Here is a 25,817-nt window from a genome sequence, read left to right on the forward strand (position 1 = left end):
TATCATCTCAGTCTCGTGTCTAGCTCCAAATAATCCTAAATCTGCTAAAAAATCTAACCCAACACTCTTTTATATATTGCTCCTAGGAAATAATGTAGGTTTGAGACACTGATTTAAGAAATTTTAGGTTACTCAGTTCCAACTCTTTGAAAGGATGAAAAACCAGTGGGGATTCATGGCAGTCTTCCCTTGAGGTGGGAAGATTTTCTTTCAATTGACAAGATTTCCCTCTTGCTAATGTGCTCACTCACTCACTGAGAGCCTCAAGTAAGGGGGCCTGCAGGTCAAGGGCTCTGAGATTGGGAGGCAGACCAGAAGCCTGCCTTTGCCTCTCCTGAGCATGAGGAAAAGGGAATGAGCTTAGCCCAGGAGAGCAAATTCCTGTGGAGAAGGCAGGGCGCTGCTGGGAGCAGCTGTCTGCATTCGGAGTTGCAACTTGGGAGGATATAGCTGAAGAAAGGAAAGCCTGAGTTTTCCAGAAGAGGGCTTCAGCTGTGTATAAGGGACATTCAAGTGCATCTTGACACCTGTTTATAAAGCCTGGCTCCCTTTAAGCAGTTATCTGAATATTTTTAGGACAAATGTTCAAAATGGGCATGCTCTCATACCACATAGGCACGGATCGGCAGAGGGGTCTACTAGTTGAAATAGATCTTCCTTTCTGTCTCTCCAAGGGGAAAAGGGTCAAACAAGGACATGCCATTTGTTGGGCCTGATGCAAAGGGCCACAGACTGGCTGGGAAGCTTTCCTGCCACTCTGTGTCTGATTTGAGAGCCAGCACTAACAGAGGACCTTCCCTGTGCTAGGCAGTCTTCTGAGCATTTTACGTATATCAGCTCCTCTACTCTTCACAAGCCTATGCCATTGGTAGGATTATTATTCCCATTTTAAAGACAAGGAGACTGAGACACAGAGAGGTTATCGTGCCCAGGGTTACACAGCAAGCAAGCGGCAGAGCTGGGACTGTACCCGGAGGGTGCACGCTCTTCCTTGCTCCATCGTTTATGCCGTTCACGATGTCATGGGAAGTTCCTCTGAGCAGGCTCAGGTGACCCAACAAACAGATCAGTGCCCTTTCTGCTCCCCTGGGAAGGGGTGGCTTGTGGAATTGCTCCTCTTGATTTGACTACATTGAAAAGCTGAATCACTGAGTGCTAATCAGCCTCCAAACACTCTGCACAACAGAGAATCAAGGCAGCCACACTCCAAGGTGGGAATCTAAATTGTCATTAGTAACAGGCCCCATCAGGCCCTTGATCTGTGCAGACTCTCTCCTCACCCCTTTGGGCCTTGCCCAGAAAATAAAACCGGTTTCCATATTATATGAAGGGCTGGAAATGTCCAGGTAAGAACGGAGATCTCTTCCTTCAAAGGCCCCAGGGTCTGGAAACTAAGGCTGCTAGTGGGAGCTTGTAGGATAATCGTATTATAAGAGGTTTCTAAATTCCCTAATTGTGCTGGAATGCTGTGTCACTGAAGATGAGATGATATAAAAGAATGGGCTGGGTGTGGTGGCAAGGATGGTAGGCATGGGCAACTGTTTTAGGCAGGGACTTTCTCAGTAATTCTACAGACTGGGGCATTCTTCCAGCTTGGCTCTAGGCTTACAGTAGATGGTCAATTAAGGCCTGTTGACCTACTTGTCCTAACGAGACTTGACTTTATGGAGGTATGCGGCAAAACCACTCACTGTTTCAAGATCCCTGCTAGTGCTGAGTGGGAGGTGCCCAGGAGCCTGGACACTCACCACGGCAAGTCACATCAGTGACTGTCCTGCAGCAGCTCTGCCACCTGAGTGGCCTGCCATGCCTCAGGGGGTCGTGCTGGCTAAACGCTCCTAGAAAAAAAAAAATCAATTCAGTCACCCCCAGGCCCTCCCCTAGAAGAGCTCCACCAGTAAATACCACTTCAAAACACAAGGAAGGAATAAAGGAACATGCAGATCCTAGTAGAAAGGCTGTATTCATTTTTGAGGACTGCTATGTTTTAAGGCAAGTGTCACACATACAAAACAGTCAGAGATGAACAGTATTTACGACAACGTGTTAGAAGAGCAGGGGAGACATCTTCAGACAATGAGAAAGTGGCATTTTCCCCAGCCGGGTCACTCCTGGTCTGATTCCTGTTGCGGACAGAAAAACAGGGAGAAAGCCAAGGGAAGGGGAGCAATCACCATCTGGATTTTACAAGGAAGCACCCTTCCCCAGGCACGGCGCTCCCCTCACCACAATCCCAGGTCCAGGATAGAGGATGCGCAGTCCCTGGGTCTGATTGTCCAGCTCTACTGTCCATGTTTTGTAAAATTCACCTTTAGGAACAGGAAAATCAGGATGCCAAAGACATGCAACTTGCAGTTAGTCCACCTCTGTCCAAATTCAAACTTGCCCGGACTGGAGCTAAAATATACACACACACATACATATAGATGTTACACGCATGTATACCTCCCACATACATGCTGCATATATGTATGTGTACGTACATAGCCATGTATATATGTGGAAGAAGGAAAGATGAGATCTAGTGACACCTGAAAAATAGTGAATGTTCATTTGCAGTTTGGGATCCATCAATGTGATTGTTTCCCCTTTGAAAACAGAAGGCATCAGCAACAAGCCAGAGGGTCAAGGCTTCCAGGCACCTCTCAGCCCAGCTCCTGGTCACTCCTGCTTCATAGGAGGCGGGAATGACTTAGCTGGTTTAAAGAGGGCTGAAGGGAAAAGGGCCAGGTCTGCTCTGTGCCACTTGGCTCTTCCCCACCCATTCCGCTCAGGCCCATGCCCCCCAATCTTAATACAGGGGAGCTTCACTCTCTCTGTCCCCCCTCCCCCCATTACAGTTGTGACAAGGGAATGAAAGTTTGGGAGTTTTAATGGCCAGTGTGCGGTGGCAGAAATGGTGCCTGGGCCTGGGAGTCCCAGGGAGGTCAGGTACCCAGAAGTGTGCTGGGAGGTGGGGTAGTTAATTCACAAAAAGATGAAGGACATCAGGAAGAGGCTGCATTTGATGCTAACAAGAAACTACTAAGAGAACAAGTGACGTGATGAAAGTTGCTCCTGCACACAGAACAAAGCCCTGCTCATAAAAGCTGTCCTCCCCAGAAGAAGGAGCCTCCTGGAGAACTTAGGTATCACTTAGGTAACAGTAAGGAGGGTACGGGGGTGTTAGCACTTGATATCCAAGAAGCAAAATGCGAAATGGTCGTTTTTCGCGGATTCACTCAGTTTGCCTCACCAAATCCCTCTGAGGTAGGTAAGAGGCAGGTGACATCAGCCCCATTGTACTAATGGGGTAAAGTGAGGCTCCAGGACTTGCTGCAGGTTACCCCACAGATACACACCAACAGCCACAGAGAAATAGCAGTCTAGTGCCTTTTAGGTTTTCCTTCCCTGTCCCGGGCAATGCTTGTTCTCTCCGTAAAGCCCCCTCCCGTAGGTTCAGCTCAAGTCAGTAAGTATCAGGTGGACCATTTAGCTTATAAATTTACACTTTGATGTCCTGGAGGGAAAGAAAACCAAGTCTATGGAAATCAGCCAAAGCTAGGGCATCTGGGAACAGGGGTACCTCACTCCAGTGAAGGGGTGGGTTTGTGGGGTTTTTTAAATATTTGTTTTTGCTGCAATGCAGCATTTTATGGAGGGTCTAGTTGGATTAAAATCTATTGCTAGACCAGCCAGGGTCCTGAATGTGATGACCACACCACACCTCCCCAGAGGAGGGGGCCCCTCTCTGGCCTGTTGCCAAATCAGAGTGGATGGGTATAGAGCCACAGTGTTGACATAGGCCCAGGTCATGAAGGCAGAAAACCTCCCCAGGGCTGGGGCCAGAATGGGGACATTAGTGTGTGTGTGTGTGTGTGTGTGTGTGTGTGTGTGTGTGTGTGTGTGCGCGCGTGTGTGCGTGCGCGCGCGCGCGTGCACGCGTGTGTGTGTGTGTCCTGGCCTGATAAGGCTGCTTCCCTTCCCCCTGCAGCCTGTACTCCCCCTCCTTTCTTGGACTTCAGAATGTAACTGTTTACTTAGTGCCACTGACCAGAGACCCTAGCAGTGCTAACACCATGGAGTATTTCTAACTCGACGACGTGCAGCGCCTCCAGCCTAGTGACCCAGAAGCCAGTCATGCCGATGTGCAGACTCTCAACACCTGAGGCCCAGCTCAACGAATCCCAGCCACGGCTATGAATTTGGGGATTTTTCCAATTACTATGGCTCACGAGGCAATGCGACAGATGACTGCCACCCATCCAGGTCTGCCCGGAAAGCACCCAATATTGAGCTTTCCTGGGTGCAGTGAAGTAACATGTGCATTTTCCAAGCTTTAACCACCAGGTCCTGTGAGCCTGTTATGCCCCGCGCCCGGCAGCTCGAGGGTGTGTTTCCAAACAGAGCTGGGGTGTACACAGTTGCACCTAGACATGGTAAGCCAAATGGCAGAGTGTCCTGGTCCTTGGGAACCAGTTCCCGCTGGGAAGCCCAATGCCTGTGCTGAGAAGTAATCCTCAAACCGGTGACTGGGCCAAAGCATTGCACGGGAGGCTAAAAGTCAGTGAAGGCGGTGCCCGGGTCTGCTGACCGGACTGATGGGGCGGGCATCCCCGGCAGGCAAGCTGGAAGCCCAGCCCCATCACAGAACTGACTCCTTGGACTCGGGGGTGCTGGCCGCAAGGCCGGTGGGGTTTGGGTGTGTCACCAGGGGTGACGTCTCCTCCTCCGACTTGCAGTTGGGGACGGCCTCCACTTTGACCTCGCTCAGCTCCTGCTCGCCTCTCTTCGTCGCCTTCTGATTCAGGTGGTGGAGGATGCCTGCACCCAGGGCATCGCCCTCCACGTTCACCACGGTGGTGGTGCGGTCCCTGGGGGGAAGAGAACAGGCAGGCATTACCGCCAATGCTGCCTGCAGCCACCAGGGGGCGGATGTCACCTTGGGCTGAGCCACCAGGAAGCTGTGACACTGAGGGAGAGCAAGCTTGTAAGGGCACAGGGCCTCACTGGATGCTAAAGGGATTTTTCTCCAAACACTTTTTTTGAAACTAACAGATCCTCAAGAAAACTTGGGAAAAAGAAAAGTACAAAGGAGAAAACAAAAGTCACCCCGCCCCCGCATACTCCGTAACCCTGAGTGAACCAGTATTGACCTCTGGATCTGTTTCCTTCCAGAAATCTTTCTATGTATGCATTTCATGTGTGAGACACCATCGTATAAAAGTTACAGACAGCTGGGATGATCGCATAGATTCCGTCCTAGGTCCAGCTTCTCTCCCACTCACGGTTGCGCTGTGGGAACCTGCCTTCTTGGTCTCACTTTGACACTGCATCTCTACGGAATTGTAACCTCCACATGCTTTCCCTGGCTGGTGGCAAACACCATCTCACAGAGAACAGCGCTGTCCTTTCCGAAGCTTGTCTTCCCAGAGCCCCATAACCATCCCCCATCCCTGGGGCTCAGAGGAAGTATTGTGCCCATTCTGAAGAAAGGGGGAAAATGTGACCTTGCCCGCAGCACTGGAGAAGCTGAAGGCTGTGGAATTAGAGGTCATGGTGGTACAGGGCTCCTGTGACTGCAGGTCTCTCCTGGGCAGCCTGCTTGGCGCCCTGTGTCCCTCGTCCTGGCTAAATGCCCCTTCGTGCCTGCACTCCCCACGTAGGGGAAACAGCGGGGTGAGGAAGGAGCCAAGGCCTCTGACACGCAGCTCTGGTCCCGTCCAGCTCACCACAACGTACCATCGCAGGGACTGAGTTCCCTCCCAAGTGCTCTCTGGACAAGGTTGGTCTCCAAGGCACATGTCACATTTCACCCCCGAGGAGCTGTAGGGATTCTGAGAAGCCCCTTCAAGTCTCCAGGGCTTAAACACAAGATTGGAAACCACCATTCCCAACCACCATGGTTAGAGCCACGAGCCCAGGGCCAGGCTCCAGTGTTTAGGGTATCCCATGCCCAGCTCTGACTAGCCTGGCCAGGAGTGTCTTTCTTCCCCAGTGTTGACTGAATGCTCTTCCATGTGCCTAGAACTCTTCTATGTGCTGTGCATGTGTTAACGCATTTAGTCTCCACCATAACTCTGGTGTAGGTTCTGTTCTTATCCCCATTTGACGGATGGGCAGACCAAAGCAAGGATGGTTCATATCATACAACTAGTAAATGGCAAAGCTTGGATTTGAACCCAGGTACCTGGGCTCCAGTGTTCATTTTCTTATTCACATGCTCTACTGTCCAACACCAGTACCTCAGCGGACCTTCCCTATAAAACAGGTATTGTTTGTATCTGAGAAAGGTATCATGGGACTCAAGGAAGCAACACTCAGAAACTGTTCTGTGCCTTTATGGGAGCCCTGGTAATGGTCATCTGGATCACAGCTCCTTCCCGACTCCGCTCCTGAGCCCAAGCCATGGCATTCGCATTAGCTGGGCTCATCTTTTCTCCCCTTGCAGAAATCACTCCTTGGACCTTCCAGGCCAAGGACAATCATTCCCGAAGGCTCGCTGCTCCAATGGCTATGACCCCTATGCAGCCAACAATCTCCATAGACCCTTGGGCCCCTGGCTTTCCTGAAGGTTCTGAGCAAGTTCTCAGTAATGACGTGTTTTAAGTTTCTCTGCATGCCCCAGGCCAGCGGAGTGCCAAGCTTCTAGGGAGCTCGATACAGACCTTCTTTTATCCGGTGCCCTTAGGACTTGCTACTTACACAATCCAGTCCACAGCCAGGATGAGAGAGAGGTCATGAGTGGGCAGCCCAATGGCCTCCAGGATAATGGCGATGGTGAGGACCCCTCCAGCTGGCACACCTGCTGCTCCAACACTGGACGCTGTGGCTGTCACTCTAGGGGATGGGACAGCAGGGTCAGCCGTTAGCCCAGAGTATGAGTGGGGCACAGAGACGCGCAGAACGTGGCAGCCATGGCTTGGAAACTGAAAACCACACAACCCTAGAGTCTGTCAGCTGTGCCCTTGAGAGAGGTTCCACTCTCTCCAAGTAATGAATTCACGCTGTTCTCAGTTTACGCGTGAGACGCCCGAATCACGGTGAGGTTGGTATTCATGAAGTTTTTCAAAGGAAATCGCAAGAAAAAGACCTCAAGTTTTGAACCAGGCCCAATGATGAAGGAAAGACTACAGAACTTACAGAATGGTGAAGATCTGGCCTGCTTTCAGCTCCACGTTGTTGAGCTGGGCAATGAACACGGCGGCCACACACTGGAAGATGGCCGCCCCGTCCATGTTCACAGTGGCCCCGATGGGGAGGATGAACCTGCCGATCCTCTTGTCGACACCATTGTTTTCTTCAATGCACTTCATCATAGAGGGGAGGGTTGCAGAGCTGGAAACGCAAACAACCAACCATGAGAACAGTCCTTCCTGGCCAGGCCAACATGTTCCTCAGCTCAGACCTGGGAACAGAGCAATTAGCGCCATCCTAGTTTATGGCACTCTCCCCTTGAAATAAGAGAAATAACAGAATTGTTGCAGAGTTTCTGTCACATGTGGGGTTTTGTTAACTCCCAAAGTATTCAAATTTGGACTCCTTAGATTTACCCGTTTTTTTTTTTACCTGGATACCCCCGTTCCAAATTTCTCAAGAACCACACATTGTCTCATGGTACAAAATGTGTGTCTCCTCTCTTGAATGTTTTTCCTCCCCAAAAGTAAAAGGCAAACTATGATTTTTTTTTTTCTTTTAGACCAAGAAGCCGAGATGGCTCTGAGAGTTTGGAAAGAGTAACTGTGTTCCTAGATTACAAAGAATAAGACCCGCTCTCTCCAGTGGGCTCTGCAGATTCTGCAGGGTGTGGCTGGCACAGCTGAGAGTAGGCTTGTTTCTGCCTAAGCTGGAGAAGCTTACCTCCTTCATTCTTTCCCCCCACGACCTTGTCATATACAAAGCCAGTCAGGATGGGAGGAAACATGCAGTAGGGAGGCAAAAACTAAATGTGTGAGTGAAACGATGTGCTGCCATCCTTTGAAAGTTTCCTTTAATGTATTTGGAAAGCTCAATTTTTTTGTGAAGGATTTCTAATAATGACAAGGTCCATCTTTTCTGCTAAATGAGATAATCCCACAATACTGTGGACTCCTAGAGAGCTGAGCATGCATCCCTCACCAGGATGCCTTGGTCTTATTTAGGAAATAATTCACCCATCCAAAGGGAGAAAGAATTGGGCAGGTATCATTCTAGAAACTTCCCTGCAATGTGTTTTTTTTTTTTTTTAACATCTTTATTGGAGTATAATTGCTTTACAATGGTGTGTTAGTTTCTGCTTTATAACAAAGTGAATCAGTTATATATATACATATGTTCCCATATCTTTTCCCTCTTGCATCTCCCTCCCTCCCACCCTCCCTATCCCACCCCTCTAGGTGGTCACAAAGCACCGAGCTGATATCCCTGTGCTATGCGGCTGCTTCCCACTAGCTATCTATTTTACATTTGGTAGTGTATATATGTCCATGCCACTCTCTCACTTTGTCCCAGCTTATCCTTCCCGTATCCTCAAGTCCATTCTCTAGTAGGTCTGCATCTTTATTCCCGTGCAATGCGTTTTAAGTAGCTGCCTTCTTTCACTTAGGCAGAGGTCTAATTAGGGTGAAGACCTACAGTTGGACTAAGTAATGGTCCAGTTGACCTCTAAGCAGCAAGAAGGAGAAGGGAACGAGGCAATCCCTCATTCTGGCAATGCTAAAAATCCACTTCCATAAGAGCTGTGGGGCTGGTAGTACAAAAAAATCAGATGACACCAATTTAGAGTCTTCAAGAAATTAAAATATGTCAAGATGATGGTTGTGCATCCACCATAGGCTCATCTGGCTCCATATTAATACAGCTCAGAGCAGCCAAGGGCACCTGAAACCCACTCACCTGGAGCAGGTGGCAAATGCTGTTGCAAATGGTGTGAGGAGGCCCAGGAGGAACCTGAATGGGTTTTTTCTCGTGAAGACAAAATAAATAAGTGGCAGAACGATTCCTCCGTGAATAAAATGGCCCAATATAGATGTGAAGATATATTTCCCCAGGCTGGTCACCAGCACGATGATGTCCTTCATTTCCACAATCTTGCTTCCAACCAGGAACATGATGCCCACAGGTACGTACCTAGGACACGAGCAAAGGGCACTGGTCAGTAGGGTGGTGATGCTGGGGCTGAGAGATGTACACCTTTCCTGTCACAGAACGCACGACTCTCAACTAGGTGGTCTTCACCTCTCCCTAGGATGACCCCAAGGAACAGAAAAGGTTGGGGGTATATCGTGCCCATTTTACAGGCCATGAAACTGAGTAAAATTAACATGATTGCTCATTGTGGGTGATGGAGTCAGGACTAGGACACAGACTTCCTTCCCCTTGGATATTGTATGTTCTTAACAGCTGGATGCAACCAACCATATGGGCTCCCAAGTGGAAAGGCAAGGAACTCTTCAAGAGCAAAGCCTCTGGGGCTGTGAGCTTGACTTTCAGCTTTGCTCAGGATTGTTCTGAGAACTTAGAAACACAAAAGACACCTATTTTGCAGAATTGCTGTGATACAGAATTGAGCCAAAGCTGGGCCTTTTGTGAAGTTTTAAATTCTTTGTGGTTTGGAAAACATGATTCTGTGGGAAAAAGTCATTAACAATGACCCGCTGGGAACACTCTTGGAGCGTGAAGAATTTTTTAATGGCAGGATGGGAAGAAGGAAGGGAAGAAATGAACTATGGGCGCTACAAAGAACAAAAGTCTGCTGTTTTGAATTTAATATAAATTGAGGAAGAATTTTATAACTATCGACTTTATTTGTAAATTTTAATTATATACATAATAATGTCACACGGTTCAAATTTTAAAGGGTACAAAAGGGTGAAGTCTGCCTCCCACCTCTGTACCCAAGCACCCATCTTCCTTCCAAGGAGACAGCCAATGTCACTGGTTTCTTGAGTTTTCTTCCCAGAGATATTCTAAGCAGTATTATTATTTTAAAATCCCATAGTAATACATGAAAACATTCTCCTTTCAAAAAATAAAAACATTATAGATTAGGCCAAAATCTTTAGGGACCATCCTCAAGCCAGCCCCCTCCTCTGATAACCACTCCCACTTCTTATGCATGCATAGGCACTTTTTGGGCAACGGGTCTCTCATTGCGGTTAAGACACTCAGCTGGGTCTGCCCTTCCAAATATCTGTTTCTGTAACTAATACATCACATTGAAGGAATGACTGTAAATTGGTTTCCAGATTGAAAACAAATGTCTTAACATACGAACATCACTTTCTTGCACAGTTTCCTTTAATCCAACCTTTGGGAGGATTTTAGACTAAAAAAATAAGCCAGGAAAAGAACTCGACGTGATGAAAACATTTTTTCCTTTCTGAAAATATCTCCCCTGAACAACAGCAGTCATATGAAGTGTCATGTTTGCAATATAGAGTCAGACTCTGGAATTCTGTGGTGAGTGAGAAAATTTGGTTAAGCAAGATAAACACCACCAGGGGAGGCTCCGAACTTGGCTTCCCACCGAATCTCAAACTTTCTTACCAAATTCCAGGCTTCTCTCCTAACATCAGTGCAGCTGCCATCCCAATGCCATCTAAGAGAGAGACGTTCTGGGATATTTAAGGGTTGACAATAAGGAAAATGCTTTGTGCACGAAAGGATAAACTAGTTTCTCAGCAACGAATGGGTAGAAGCTAAAACCCACAAAGTTTGGCTTGAGTAAAACAGCAGGTTAAAGCTTATGAGGCATTGGCACTGAAATTGGTATGATTTCTGAGAAGTTACTTTGAGAGACCTTGTCAACTTTTTCCTTGTTAGCCAGAAATCAATCTGATGGTTTTTATTAAACAATTACCCTTTCATTGATATTACATAAAGAAACATTCATATAAAGGAAAGACCATTCCAAGTTTACATACATGTATGGAGTGAAGATGGATTTACCCTCCATGTTGTAAAATACTATAGGAAGGGGCCCTTCTGAAGCTTGAAGTCTATCCTTTAAAGTGAAATGAGCCTTGTCTTATACAGCAGATAGCAAATTTATGGAATTCATTGCCCCACAAGATGATATGGGCATCCCATGTGATATGGGATGGTGGTGGGACTCATAGATAAATCCCCAATGATAAAACCCAGGGGTCACTGTGGGTGATGAGGAAGTGATTGGTAACCATGACATATGCCTGTTTCTCTGAGGTCCTTCACCCCTTGTACCAAGACTGGCCTGTGGTACATCAACCACATACAGAGCACTGGGCCAGGTGGTCCCATAGGGGTGACCTAGAACAGCTAAGTCAGGTTCTTTTCTGGATGGCAGGAGAAATGAGAGAGGGAGAGCAGGTGGCAGGGTGACACTCACCACATAATCCATGACACCAGCACCATTGTCGCCTCATTAAGGGCATTGAAAAAACGAATGAGCTCTTCTCCTTCAGAGCCGAGTTTCTTCAGGGCCACTCCTAACACCAGGGCAAAAAGGACCAATCCTAAAATGTTCATACCTTCAATTTCGGTGCCAATGGGGATCTGTAGGATCAGAGGGGACAAAGGGTCTAAGTTTACAACGGATGAGTGAGAATTAAAGAATGCATTTGCTCGTTGTCTCTGCCAGACTGAAACACTGTGCCCGGAAGGAGGAAAGGCTCATATTTTCTTTAACCCTCAGCGATTTCACAAATCAAGGGGCAGGAAACTCAAGGGAAGATGGAGTCTGAGGATATGGAAGTCAACAAACAAAATCTTCACCTAGTTGTTAACTCTGAAAGCTGTTCAAAATGGGCATAGGTTGAAGCAGAAAGTAGAGAGCTCATCATCACTGGATATATTCAACTAGAGGCTGGAAAATCACTTCAAAGGGTTGCTTTTAAAAGAAGAGCTGATTGGTGAAAAGGTCCTTCAGATCAAGAGTCAGTGATTGTAACTTTGCCTCCTAAATGTCAACAAATTCTTTGTTGCTAGGCTCTTACCATAGTCTCCTCACTGACGAATTTCAAAAAAGATGTTCAGAATCAACATGGTTATTTTCAGGATATTCTTTCCTAAATCACTGACTTAAAATGTACAGGTATAATGTATTCTTTTTTTCCAGCAGTGCTGAATCTCATACTCTAAGCATATGTTAGAGGAACATTTTATTCCATCACAACACATTATGAAATTCTGAACAGGAAACATGTCAGCGTGGTAAAAACCAAAAGAGCATTTTTACCACCGTTCTAGTCTGAATCCTGGTCCCAGCTCTGATACTAAATAACTTCTCTGAGCTTCAGGTGCTTCATCTGCAAGATGAAGTGAAATGGACTAAACTAATAGCTTTCGACTTTTTTAAAAAAGTAGAACTTTTCTTTCAATCAAAGAAAGGCTGGTAGAACTCAGAGCCACTCAAGCCCTAGGGAGGTGTACTAGGGGGTGGGGAAGGGCAAAGTCCCTCCTTCTCCCCATGGCAGCTCCGTGGCTGGACTGAATAATTCTTGAGGTCCCTTGTCCCTTCCAGCTATATAGCATGAAGGCTGGGACTTAGCTCAGTGTCTGGTAAACAACAGGTACTCAAAAATACTTGTGAATGAATGATGGTTATAGTGAGTTAAACCCCCAAGACAAATTCTACGTGCCGGGGTAGGTTAAATCACCTATTAATTATATTTCAGAATAGCAGAAGGGGTGTTATAAAATTATTTTTTTTAAGAAAGGGGGCAGTAGTTCTAATTCATTGAAATGGATCCACTAAAGATGGTAAATGGTCAAAGGAGCAAACCTAACCCGTGTGATTCAAACAGCCCATTCAAACCCCAAAGTCTTCAGTCCGGCTGAGAAAAACAGGCATCGTGTATGCTCCTTCCGCTATGAAGCATTATTTGTGTTGTAAGTATTTGCCACAAGTGATCTCACAAAAAGTTTTACCTTTTCACGGGTTATGTTTCCAGTGCTCGTGTTGTGGGTCACCTCTCTATAGTCGGTTGCATACTGTGAACAAGAGAAAGAAAAACTCCTGTCAGTTCACAGCTGAAGACCACCTGGAGGAACCGAGAGGACTGCTGGGCCTCTTGCTACTCTGTCCTTCTTCATTCCAGGTCTTCTGGGCATTCCTCACTTGGCTGGCCTGACAAGGGCCTCTGAGGACTGTACAAAAGTTACTTAAGACCAAGGCAGCATGCACTCCAGACTTCTGGTTATTTAGGAAGCCAAGGAAATGGGGAGAATTTCCTATGTCCCCTGGTCACTGGTTTGGAGAAGGTCTGCACACTTTCAAGCTGATGGTTTGATATCTCAAACAGCTTAGAGTTCATATTATTTGGGGAAACTTGGAATTCATTCCACAATGCCGAAGTATACTTTTCGATGTGTTATTTTATTTTCATTCATTTATTTATGCTCCACTATGTTCCAGAACTTATTTGAGCCTGACTGCTTTTCAGCACCTGTTTCTAATCTGCCTTCAGCCTCCACTCCCCAAAGCAAAGGCTGGAAGGCAAGACAGCATTTTCGGGCTGAGTCTTCTGGGAGACCACTCATCAGAGGTGAAACGTCCCTCCAACTTTGGTCCTGCAGTTGACTTCACACACTTCTGCCCGACGCACACAGTTGTCTCCCTGGGGCAGTATGCATTATCGTAGAGGGGACTCTGTTATAAGACACCCTTCCTGCCCCTTCTAAGGACACCTGGCTTCTGAACTGTTAAGAGGAGCCCCTTAGAGGGTTCAGACTCAGCGGCTTGCTTTGAACTGGCCTTCTGGTCTCTCTCAGCTTTGACTTATCAAGCTTTCAGATGGGCAGAGATGTTCAGCTGTCCCATGATTAAGGATGGAAGGGCAAACAAAACCCACCCCACACCTTCTGTGCCAGGCACTGAAAGCCCCGCAAACCTTGTATTTTTCTCCTAGCTCACATTATACATACAAGCCACAGCTATGTTTATATGCAGGGTTTTTGTTTGTTTGTTTTAAAGAGAGGCTGTAAGTAGAAACAGAAAAGTCTTGGCTTGAAAAAGGCAATCAGTTTAGTCCATCTAATCTAGACCTTTATATTCTTTCTCTATATAAAGCATGGCTGCAGGGGAGTTACTTGAGGAATTGCTAAAATTAGGGAAAAACTGGAAACAACCATCAACAAGGGACTGGTTGAGTAAAATTATGATACTCTCATACAGTGGAATACAGCCAATAGCTTATGCAGAAGGATATTTACCGACATGAGAAAATGTTAACAATAAGAGCAGGTTACAGAACAATATGTGTAGCACGTGTACATACTAACAATGTTATGTAGTATAATTATTTAAAAATCATGTGAATGTGCACATGTATAGAAAAAACATACCAGAAGGATGTATACCAAAATGTTAATGGGTAGCTCTAGGTAGTGATTATGGGTGATTTTTATTTTCTTCTACTTTTTTGCACTTTATTTTTTTATTTTTATTTTTTGCAAGGAGCATACGTTATCCCTATAATCAGAAAAAAAAAAGATTAAAATGTATTTTTAAAAAATTCTAGGGAATTCCTTGGTAGTCCAGTGGTTAGGATTTGGTGCTTCCACTGCAGGAGGCACAAGTTCAATCCCTGGTCAAGGAACTAAGGTCCCATAAGCCACACAGTACAGCCAAAAAAAAAAAAAAATCTAAAATATTTAAGAGCTCCCAAAAATGTGATTTGAGAGTATTAGGTGATACGAAAAGATGCTGGAACTAGTGGGATATTTTGGAAAAATTTTTGGTTTCTTGTTGTTTTGTTTGTTTTCACTCCAGGGGTATATCTTTAAATTTTAGGCCAATGATACTAAGTGTTGTTAACAATGCAACCCTCCCTGTTCCACCTTACCTAGCTCTATAGCAGTAATTTATATATAACCCACCCCTCCCCAAAGTTTCATATTTTTAGCAAAGCATCAAGCTTACCGTACGGAAAGCTGCAACCACAAGATTTGAGGGAAACAGGTTTCTGTTGGAAAAGAAAGCATTTTGTCAGTATTCTTAAAATTCGGCATTCAAAGTGTCCACTTTAAGATGCCCATTCCTGATAGCCTGACACACAGGGTTCCCTCTTTCCCTACGTGCAGCAGTTACTGCCATCTTCTGCTTGATCCAAGCACCCAACTGTGCTTCGGCTGCAGGACCCCAATAGATACTTTGAGTGCACTGATCTTATCCTCATCTCCCTCGTGGTGCCCCTGGATATTTAGGTAAGCTGTGTCCAAGGAAACCGGAATAATTGCATCACTTTCCTTTCCCCTAGAGGCTAAGCCCTAGTGCAGTGGTTTTCAATGGGAGTGGCACTGCCCACTAGTGAAATCCAAAGGAGTGTTTTGTTGTTGTAATAACTGGGGGGCATCCCTGGAACTGGGGAGTGTGTTCAGGGGGAAGTGCCAGGTCCCAGCCATTTGTTCTGCTAAATATCAGTCTGAATGTAAAGCTGTCCCATTAATGGTGACTCTAAACTCAGAAGCAAGCACCTAACCATTTTGGTTTAGAGCATTCACATCCTGACATTATTTTTATTATAAATTACTCTCCTTTAGTATTTTTTCTTTCTTAAAATTTTATAGCATACTTACATTTTTATTTCTATTTTTTTAAATATATAATATCCCCTTCTACCTATTTCTCCCACTCTCCACCCCCGCCTCTGGCAACCACCAAGCTGGTGGGTTTTTTATATTACAGTCAAGTCATATTGATGTTTGAAATTATGTGTGTAGGTAAATTCTATTTATGGATTTCATTTCATGATGAAGGATAGTATAAAATATTTGTTATAAAAGGAGAGCAATAGAACTGATCCAGTTAAGCTAGATTTTGAAACCAAAATCTATTCATGCACACAGTTTTTATTGAGGGCCTCCTTTGGGACATATATTATACAGATGCTGGTCATCTGTAAGGTAAAAGACCATCCTTTACAATTTGTGCCAATCTTATCCACTAATTCTTACTGCTGTGGTTGAGTTGTTCATAGCACTAGAATCTCTAGGCAACTATTTGCATGCGTTTAGTTTCAGAGGTAGGCAGGTCAGACTGTAGCCCAGCTTGGCAAGCAGAGTCTAAGAGGCCTCCTGGTAGTCACACATTTGTGTAATACCCTCCCCTTCAGTGTGTGTGTCATGGGGGGTGGGGGATGGGTATGACTTGCTTCTAGCCAACAGAATACAGCAAAGGTGATGGGATGTCACTTTTGTGATTTGGTTACATAAACTTGTGGCTTCCATCTTGCTAGAAGACACTCTTTATTGCTTTCTGGGCTTGCATATTTGATGAAACAAGCTGCCATATTGGAAAGACACGTATGACAAGACATGGAGGGTGGCCTCTGGCCAACAGCCAACTAGGAACTGAGGCTCCCAGTCTGAACCTCAAGGAACTGAATTCTGCCAACAATCACAAGTTCTCAGAAGTGACTCCTTCCCCAGTCGAGCCTTCAGATGAGACCCTAGCTGCAGCCAACACTTTGATTGCAACCTTATAAGAGACTCTGAAGCAGAAGACCCAGCTAAGCCGTGCCAGGATTCCTGATACCACAAATACTATGGGATAATAAATATGTGTGATTTTAAGCAGCTAAATTGGTGGTAATTTGTTATACAACAATAGATAATGAATACACCCACCAAAAGGGTTAACGAGACACAAAAATGACTTCATTAGAACACTCAGGAAGCTTCCATAGACAGCCAGCATCTAGAGACTGCAACTCAGCCTTTCCCATCTTGCTTGTCTATGAAACCTGAATTGCTTTTAACATACTTAGAGAATACCCGAAAGTACACGCCTGTATTTAAACAGACAAAATGTGATCTTCCGTTGAATTAACCATTGCAAAATGGTGATCTGAAGTTTGATTCCTATTACAAGCATATTTACTTTAAAAGAAAGGCAGAAACAGACTAGGCATTTCTATTGACTATTCTTCAGTGTGTAGATGAATAGCAACTTACATTTGCCTCTTATTTCCATTACAAAGCACCCTTCTCAGTCTTGTGGGGGTACGTTTGGTATCTCATTTCCATTTGCTACACTAGTTAGAAGCAGAAACAGGCCCTGAGCCAAGGTTTTGCCCATTCTGCATCCACCACAGTAGTTCTCAGACTGAGCTGGCCACCTGCTTCTCTCCCTAAGAAGACAGGGAAGTTAAGGAAAGAGCTGGGTTAGAAGCCCTCTGTCTTCTCCATGGGGAATGATTTTCCCTGCAAATACTTCACATCCTTCAGGAATGAGCTGTTGACCTGCCTGGTGTCTTCATCATAAGCAATAGCCCAATACTGTCTCACCCGGAACGGACCCTAACCCAGAACTTCTAGATCAAACAGCCACTGTTTGGTCAACATGTTTTCAGACAGTCTACAATATCTAGTCTACAAAATCCAATGGGAACAGAGGGGTATATTCAATACTAGAGTCAAAACAGTGACTCCTGCCAAAAAATCAAGTTCCTAAGAACATGATGTGTTCTGGCAGTTTCTTATAAAGTTAAACATACACTTACCATATGAACCAGCAATTCTACTCCTAGACATTTACCCAAGAGAAATGAAAATATATGTCTGCAAAAAGGACCTGTATGAATAACAGCATTATTCATAATAGCTCAAAACTGAATTGTCCATCAACTGATGAATGGACAAATAACATTATGATAAATCCATACAATGGAATCCTACCTGGCAATAAAAAGGAATCAACTGCTAATATACACAACATGGATAATCTCAACATCGTGCTGAGCAAAAGAAGCCAGACAAAGAAAAGTACATGCTGAGTGATTCCATCACCATGAAACTCTAGAAAAAGCAAAACTAATCCATAGTGATAGAAAGCAAAACTTTCTATCCAAAACCGCCTGGGGCCAGGGATGAAGAGTGGGAATTGCTGAGAAGGGTCATGGGAGACAAAAATGTTCAGTGTCTGGATTGTGGTAGTGATTAAATGGTTTATCTATTTGTCAGAACTCATTGAACTGTACCCCTGAAATGGATGCATCTTTTGTATGTAAATCATATCTCAAAATTGCTTAAAAAGTTAGGACAAAAGATACAGTGCTAACTGCAAAGGAGATTTGACAACCAAAAAATACATATATTCAATGGGATGACTGAACTCTTTTTAGATTACATTACTCAGCTCTCAAATATTGATCCCTTGGAAGGAATCGCCTGCAGGCAGTGAGTTGAACCCACAGAATCATACTCCTTTCCTTCAGTTCCCCTGGTCGCCACAGGCCAGGAGCACACCCCTGTCCCCACCAAGGGGCAAGGCTGCAAGGCTGCAGGAGTAAGGCAAAACATTTTTCTCTACTCTTCATGGTTTGTGCCTTTGGTGTTGTATTTTAAAAGTCATTGCCATACCAGAGGTCATTTTATGTTATCTTTCAGGAGTTTTACAGTTTTGTGTTTTACATTTAGATCTGTGATCCACTTTTTTTTCTTTTTTAAGAAATATTTTTTTTTAAATTTATTATTTTTGGCTGCATTGGGTCTTTGTTGCTGCATGGGGGCTTTCTCTAGTTGCGGCGAGCGGGCTGTCTGAGTTGCGATGCGCAGGCTTCTCATTGCGGTGGCTTCTCTTGTTGCTGAGCATGGGGTCTAGGTGCGCAGGCTTCAGTAGTTGTGGTGCACGGGCTTAGTTGCTCCGCAGCATGTGGGATCTTCCCGGACCAGGGCTCGAACCCGTGTCCCCTGCATTGGCAGGTGGATTCTCAACCACTGCGCCCCCAGGGAAGCCCTGATCTGTGATCCATTTTGAGTTAATTTCTGTGAATGGTGCAAGGGCTGTGTCTAGATTCGTTTTTTTTACGTGTGGATGTCCAGCTGTTCCAACACCATTTGTTGAAAAGATTATTCTTGTGCCACTGTATCACCTTTGTTCTTCTGTCAAAGATCAGTTGACCATATTTATGTGGGTCTATTTCTGGGCTCTCTTCTGTTTCATTGACATATTTGTCTATTCTTTTGCCAACACCGCACTGTCTTGATTACTGTAGCTTGGTAGCAAGTCTTATAGTCAGGTGTGTCAGTCCTCTGACTTTGTTCTTCTCTCTGCTTATCCCTCTCTCCTTTGACTTTTAAGCAAGATGCTGCTGTGAACTCAGGCTTTTTCTCACTCCTGAGCTCTCCTGTATTCAGGAGAGTTCTCATTGCAGTGGTTTCTCTTGTTGTGGAGCATGGGCTCTAGGTGTGTGGGCTTCAGTAGTTGTGGCACACGGGCTCACTAGTTGTGGCACATGGGCTTAGTTGCTCTGTGGCATGTGGGATTTTCCCAGACCAGGGATCCAACCCGTGTCCCCTGCACTGGCAGGCGGATTCTCATCCACTGTGCCACCGGGGAAGTCCCTGAATTTTAAATTTTATTTACATTTAAACTAGCTAAATTTAAATAGTCACTTGTGGCTAGTGTCTATCATATTAGATAGTAGAGATCTGGAGTTGTGAGATCCACGGTCTGGAAATCAGAAGGATCAAATGGTCTTCTCAAGCTTACCTCTGCACAGCACTCAATTTCACTGGGTATTAGGGTGCTTCTAACCATTGAGGCTCTTCATTTTATTTAAATTCTCAAATATGTCATTTTTCTGTTATTTGACCCTGAGAAATTTCCTTGAATTACATAATACCAGATATACATTAGACCAAAGTTTTTCAAACATTAGTTGGCCATGGAATCAATTTCCTGGCTCTAACCAGCATTTTATAAAAGATGTAATACATTGGACAGAGTAGAAAAGATCAGCATGTATCACACTTAAAACATTGTTTTGTAGGACTTGTGTTTCAGATTGTATATGTGGGAGTGAAGGTGTCTGTATGTGGATAGGTCATTATTTAAAATGTATTTCTCATAGTGGGTCTAAGTCAGAAACATTTGCAAAAAATGCCAAGACTGTACTACTAAATCCAGAGACCCAAGTCAGACCAAATTGGGAGAGAATGAATGGATGAGCCTTTCCGGTGCTTTAGGAACCTCTGGACACATTACTTAAAGCAGGCAGAAAAACTACTATGAGCTCAGGCTGAAGTTTTGAAAGCAGAACTTCTGTTAGTGGTACTGTACAGACTCGTGCAGCTCACACCATGAAAAAGTTCAGAAATGTTCCTTCTTCATACATCTGGTGCTGTTCTTCTGATCCTATTGTCAAGGGTGGTATGCATTTCCCTGTTCCATATGAGAAGACTGTAAAACAATTTACTTTGGCTTCGTGTATTTTTTTTGTCCAAAAGTATTTCCTTTCATTTAAGTTCAAAAATTCTTTACTGAATTTATGAAAATTTCAAAGACTCTTCGGAACAGGATACGACACTCTATGTACACCTGATAAATATTTATTATCCCTAGTGCTTATTGTTACAGGTTCAGTTAACAGGGATGTGCCCCTTCAGATCTTGGTACTCCCTACAAGGCCGGGAGCAGAGGAAGGGCTGGGGGTGATGGGCTCACACTATGGAGACAGTGGGGGGTAGGGGAGTAACCTATCCTCTTTCTGAGGCCCACATCCAGTTTTAGATTCCAGCCTGAAAGGCTAATGCTGGGACCCTGGGGTGGGGGACGTTTGAGGAAATAAGGCTAAGAGTAGCCTCTATCAAGTAGCCCTCAGCTGTCCCTGAGAGGCTGGGACACACTAGAATATTAGCAACACACTCAAATATTAACTCGTTTAATCCTCGTAACAAGTCTAGGTAGTAGCTACACTATTATTAACCTCATTTAACAGATAAGGCAACTGAGGTACAGAGAGGCTAAATGACTTGTCCATACAACTAGAAAGTGGTAGAGCTGGATTCAAAACCGGGTAGCTGACTTCAGTGTCTGTTCTTCATCACTATCCACACTACCTCTCTGGGTTTATGTTCTTTTCTGAACTATTCAGGCATGGTGTCGAGCTGAAAAAAATTTTTTTAATATTATAAGCTGCCATTTTTAGTGACTAGTTAGGCTGAGAAACCTCCATTAATTTGGATCCATGTTAGATTCGCTAAGAGTCTTCATCTTGCCTACAGGTTTCTTCGCGCCTACTGAAGAAATATGTTCTTTGCAGCCTGAGAAGCATCATAGTCACCCAGTTCTTGGGAAGGAAAGTAAGTCCCTGGCGCCCCCCTGTGTGAAGGGAAAGGCTCCAAACATTGTCCACTGTTGAGAAAATGAGCACAAGAAAAGCAATAAAGTCTAGAAAACTGGGCGACAGGTAAAATCTCAATAGTCTTTACCAGGCACATGGTAGCCCCTTCTGCAAGACAGTGGCCCAGGACCATTCTTCTGGCTGCTAGTGTAGACAGTGTCCCCGGCCCAGGAGCTACCTGCCTCGTTGGCAGATAAGCCTCTGGTTTTCCATTTGAAAACCACAAATATTATCACTCAGAGGAATGTCTGAGGTCAGTTGCCTGAATCCTTTCCATTGACAGGTGAAGAAAACTGAGGTCAACTTTGGAGACCAGACACGTGTCATGCAGGGGAAAAAGAAACTGAGATGTTGGGGAGAATATGTGAGGATTTCTGCCCCATTTCAGAATGGAAGGCTCTTCTGTGTTTAGTTTTGATTTTCTCCATTTTCCAAATTTCCTACAGTGTTGATTATATTAGTCCAAACCATAGTCACTGTTAACCTTTTTCTCCAGGCTGCATGTGATTCCCAATATACCTAAAGGCTACATTAGCTTCAAGTCATCTTGAGGTCCCAAACATCCTTTTCTTCCCACTCACTCTCATTTATTTCAGACTATGAAGAGAGAGCCATCCCCATTAACTCATGTGAACCAAAAAAACACAATTGCTCTGTAATCTTGCCCCATTTATAACACGAGCAAGCATCTGTTGGGTCAGCCCTATTCTTAGAGCTTTACAGACATAACTCATTTAACCCTCACCACGATCCTGGGAGGCAGGCACTCTCATGATCCCCGTTATAAAGATGAGGAAGCCAAGGCACAGAAAGGTATGGACATGTCCTAGGACCCACAATCAGTAAGCGTTGTTAGGGACCAAGAAGTTCCACAATGACTGGGTTCCCCAAGACCTGCTTAGAAGCCACTTTGGGTCACAGCCAGTACTGAGTCCCGTACTCTTCCAGGTTCCAAAGCGTGGCGCTCGGGCTGCTCAAGAGGAGACCGTGACTTTCCCACCTGCCAGTTGCCGTCCACTGTCCTTTCTCAGCTCTCAAAGGGCCTGTTCTAGCCTCACCCCCATGCCCCAGTCTGCTATGCTATTTCTAATACACTGTGTTGGGAAATCAAACCACTTGGCAACGGCATTCTGAATTTCCTAAAAGGCATAATCAGTGTCTATTAGCGTCATGTCTCTCTGACTTGTAGTTCCATCTTGAAAAACTAAATTAGAAATCATGGCAGAGAGACGCAGTGGGAGTTTGGGGGCACTCCACGATCTGGAAAGGTCGTGGACTTGAGCAAAGCCTTGGCGGCAGCTGCAAGCAGTCACCTGAGACTTTCCCCACTCCTTCCAGGCGTTTAAGTTCTAGGCAGTTACCAGGGGCAGGCCTGAGGGATCATTGAGGTGTTTGCCCAAGAATCTCATATTCACTCACTTGCCCACAGGCAGAAAGGACTGCGCCCTGCCTTTGCCAGGGAACATGCCTGGAGTCACATAATATTGTCATCCGTGAGGTTTCCTTGATGGAAGCAATTTTAAAATGTTTACCCAGAGAGTCCCCAGACCCAGGAAGCATTTCCACATGGCTCAGGACTCCATTTCCCCTCAAAAGCTGCTCAATGAGAAAGTCAAATCCAACCTGCATGTTCGCTTTCCTTCACTGAAGAGGCTCAACTCTTCTGCTTACAAGAAGTGAGCGTCTGTCCCGAGCCGACTATACCCTTACCTGGTACCCTTACATCCTCATCAGAGCAAACATTTCTGAGATGGGACTAGGCCACCAGCATGGCCTCATTTCTATGGCGTGTTGACTTGGGAAAGGGAAGAGTGGGAGAAATAGAGCCCTGAACCAGGGGGCATGAGACCCATAGTTCTTCTAATCTCTCTTTTGACAAACCACTCTGTGTCCTTGAGCAAATCACTTAATCTCTGTCTCAGTTTCCTCATATCACCTGCCCTACCTTTAACCGTGAGCTGCTGAATTAAAGAAGTTTGGCCCTTGGAAGCATTATGAAACACTACCTACCCACAACAAGCTACGACAAATGTTCTCTTGGTCCTTCCTTGTATTTGTGGCCCGAGTCACCGAAAGTCTGTACTTACACTGACCGCTAAGCCATAAGGATGGGTCATTCACTTCAGAAGCAGGAGCTAAAGGGGCTTGTATCTAAAACTAGAAAACGATGATCAGGAAATAAGTCCCTTCTGGGGCTGGTGGGATAAGGTAACCCCTCCTTCACCCCCACCCCCTGCCCCCTGTTTCTTGGCCATTGCCTCTCTCGGAGATAAAAGAATGCTACTAGCGTCTCTATGGGGTACCACCAGCAGGTCAGAGCATCCACACTCCGAGCCACTAATCCCTGCAAAAAAGACTCCCTTAACCCACAACCTCCCTCCCTGACTGATATGCTGAAGGTAATAAGCCAAAGGTACTCTCACCCTCAGTAGACTTTTTCGGTACCCACTTAAAAGTTAGTCCTCAAACCTTAAGGATCTTTAAAGGCTCCAAATATCAAGCTGCCAGACACTAGACAAACGCTGTAGCTCATCAAAGTTCTAATAGGCCACCTCCACCTGTCTTTTTGTTAAGAAGTTTTGGTAAGAACTTTTTGGTCCCCCTCATCGGAGAGGTTTTGCTTTTTGCTTTTTTCAATGTAAATTCCTTTGATTTTTGTTGTTGTTGTTGTTGTAATTTTATTTATTTATTTATTTGGCTGCACCACACAGCATGTGGGATCTTAGTTCCCTGACCAGGAATCGAACCCGTGCCCCCTGCAGTGGAAGCGCAGAGCCCTAACCACTGGACCGCCAGGGAATTCCTGTTGTAATTAAATGAACACTCTTAAGTGGCAGACAGTCATCACATTTTCCAGAAGGAGAAATAGAAACAGCAGGGAGTCAAGTCACTTTGCCCAGAGTTTGCTGTTTTTCACAGCCTCAGCAATGAGGAGCTTTGCTCTGGTGACTCAAGACAAAACATATGTCCAAGGCTCTGAATCCAGAATTATTGGAAATCTGGAGGGGGAGCCAGCTGAGCTCCTCACTCAGCTGAACCTGGCCATGTCAGTAAATGCCTCTAGGTTGCAGTTTTCCCATCTGCGAACTCTGGGCTAATGGAGAAACCAAAAGAGGCTGAGGCTTTGGCCTATCCACAAAAACTACATTACATCTCAAGGGATGAAATGCAACTTCTAAGAGTCACAAAAAGCAGGCAAAGCTAAGTGAAGATGCTTCTTTCTCTCTCCTCTCTAGAATTCACATCTTCCCACCAATAAAGCCCCTTAAAACTCACAATACTCTACCATGGTCCTGACTATGGGGATTGACAGCAACCTGTCCCAAGTTCCCAGGAGAGGCATGTTTCTGGGCAACGAGCCCTGCACAACTAACTCCAGCCTTGTTATCCTTGGGTCCACTGACAACTCTTCAAAAAATTGCCAGCTTCCTACCAGCCAAAGGGCTGAAACAGAGGCCGTAGATTACAGGCGAGAATGGTCCAACAGGCAAAATTTAACCAATGCTCCCAGAAGCTTTTGGGCACCGTTGGGGGAGAAAATTGGGTGAGGATATTGGGGTGTGGTTGGAACATTTTTCCTAGGGTGGGCAGCCAGAGAGTGTAAGGAGTAAAGTACAGGTGAGACCGCTGCCTCTTCCCTAACACATTCCCACCCAACTGTAGGACTGGTTCTTGCTAAAAGATGCAGTACCGATCCTTGAGAATGTCAGGTGCGCCCCAGCTGACGTTTGCAAAGGTGTGGTCAATATGCAAAGCCTCCAGACGTTATTTTGATATTTAAAAAATGTTAAAGGCCACCAGCAGCCAGTTAAGAATGAACTCTTAGGAGTATATGAGGGTGTATGAGTATGAACTAGAGTGCAGTAGAGAGCTGGCGTCTCCCACTGAGCACTTGGCGAGGTGTTGGCTGGCGGGGGAGGGAGGACGTTACCTGGCCAGGTCGAGGAATGAGTCCACTGTCTCTTTGGGGACCGGTGGGGGCCCCGTCTCCTCCAGACCCAGGTCGCTGGACTGAAGGGTCTGCGCGCCAGATCCAGGCTTGATGATGAACGCCAAAGCGACTGCGAGAGCCGAGGCGCCTAGCGTGGTGAGGCCGAAGTAGGCTATGGCGATGCCGCCCAGGCGCCCGAGAGAGCTGGCGTCAAGGGAGGCGGCGCCCGATACCAGGCTGCAGACCACCAGCGGCAGGATGATCATGCGCAGCATGCGGAGCAGCATCTCTCCAGGAAAGGCCAGGTAGGTGACCTGTGTGCGGTTCAGCTTGAGCCCACGCAGCGCCGCGCCCAGGCCGGCGCCCGCCACCACTCCGGACACTGTGAGCAGCACCAGCGCGTGGCGCCGTAGGAAGCCAGCGCAGCGCCGCGCGCGTCGGGCCGTGCTCCCCGGCGCGCCAGGCCCCGCTGCAGGCCCCGCCTGGGCGCTGTCTAGGTAGCCGTTGGTCTCGCTGCTCTTCTCCATGGCGCTACCCGCGGCTCCGAGCTGGAGGAGGCGGGGGACTGGGGCTCCGGGAAAATACGCGGCTCTCAATGAATGGATCAGGCGGAGCTGCCGAGGTCCGCTAGCTGTGCCTAGCGGGTTCTGGGAGCTAGCCCGCGGGGCTCTCCCGGTCTTGGCCCTGGAGCAGGTGCGGGGAGGGCCAGGAGAGACGCGGGAGAGCGGGCTGGAGCCCCGGGTTGAGTGGATCGCGCCGCGCCCAGTCCTGCACGGCGACCACGGGCTGAAGATGATGTAATGAGGGAGCTCGCAGATGCG

The 25,817-nt window shown here is 46.1% G+C and overlaps 1 protein-coding gene across 5 annotated transcripts; it reads right to left on the reverse strand.

Annotated features, from left to right (window-relative positions):
• Positions 1 to 1,944: 1,944 nt before the first annotated feature.
• On the reverse strand, positions 1,945 to 25,817 carry SLC1A4 (solute carrier family 1 member 4). Of its 5 annotated transcripts, none has more exons than XR_014253962.1 (10): positions 24,997 to 25,817; positions 14,861 to 14,903; positions 12,868 to 12,930; positions 11,327 to 11,493; positions 8,854 to 9,087; positions 7,123 to 7,317; positions 6,685 to 6,819; positions 4,691 to 4,853; positions 2,310 to 2,397; positions 1,945 to 2,123 (listed from the first exon to the last, which is right to left on the reverse strand). XR_014253962.1 is itself a non-coding variant. In XM_082426633.1 (9 exons), exons 1-9 carry the CDS (start codon positions 25,521 to 25,523, stop codon positions 2,377 to 2,379), a joined length of 1,548 nt encoding a protein of 515 aa, XP_082282759.1. In that variant the 5' UTR covers positions 25,524 to 25,817; the 3' UTR covers positions 1,945 to 2,376. The 5 variants fall into 5 exon arrangements, 1 of the variants encoding a protein (XP_082282759.1); XR_014253963.1 differs by having other exon boundaries at positions 4,034 to 4,853; XR_014253964.1 differs by having other exon boundaries at positions 2,227 to 2,397; positions 4,034 to 4,853.

Source organism: Balaenoptera physalus, assembly GCF_965194825.1.
Source record: "Balaenoptera physalus genome assembly, chromosome: 15".
Taxonomy (NCBI): Eukaryota; Metazoa; Chordata; class Mammalia; order Artiodactyla; family Balaenopteridae; genus Balaenoptera; species Balaenoptera physalus.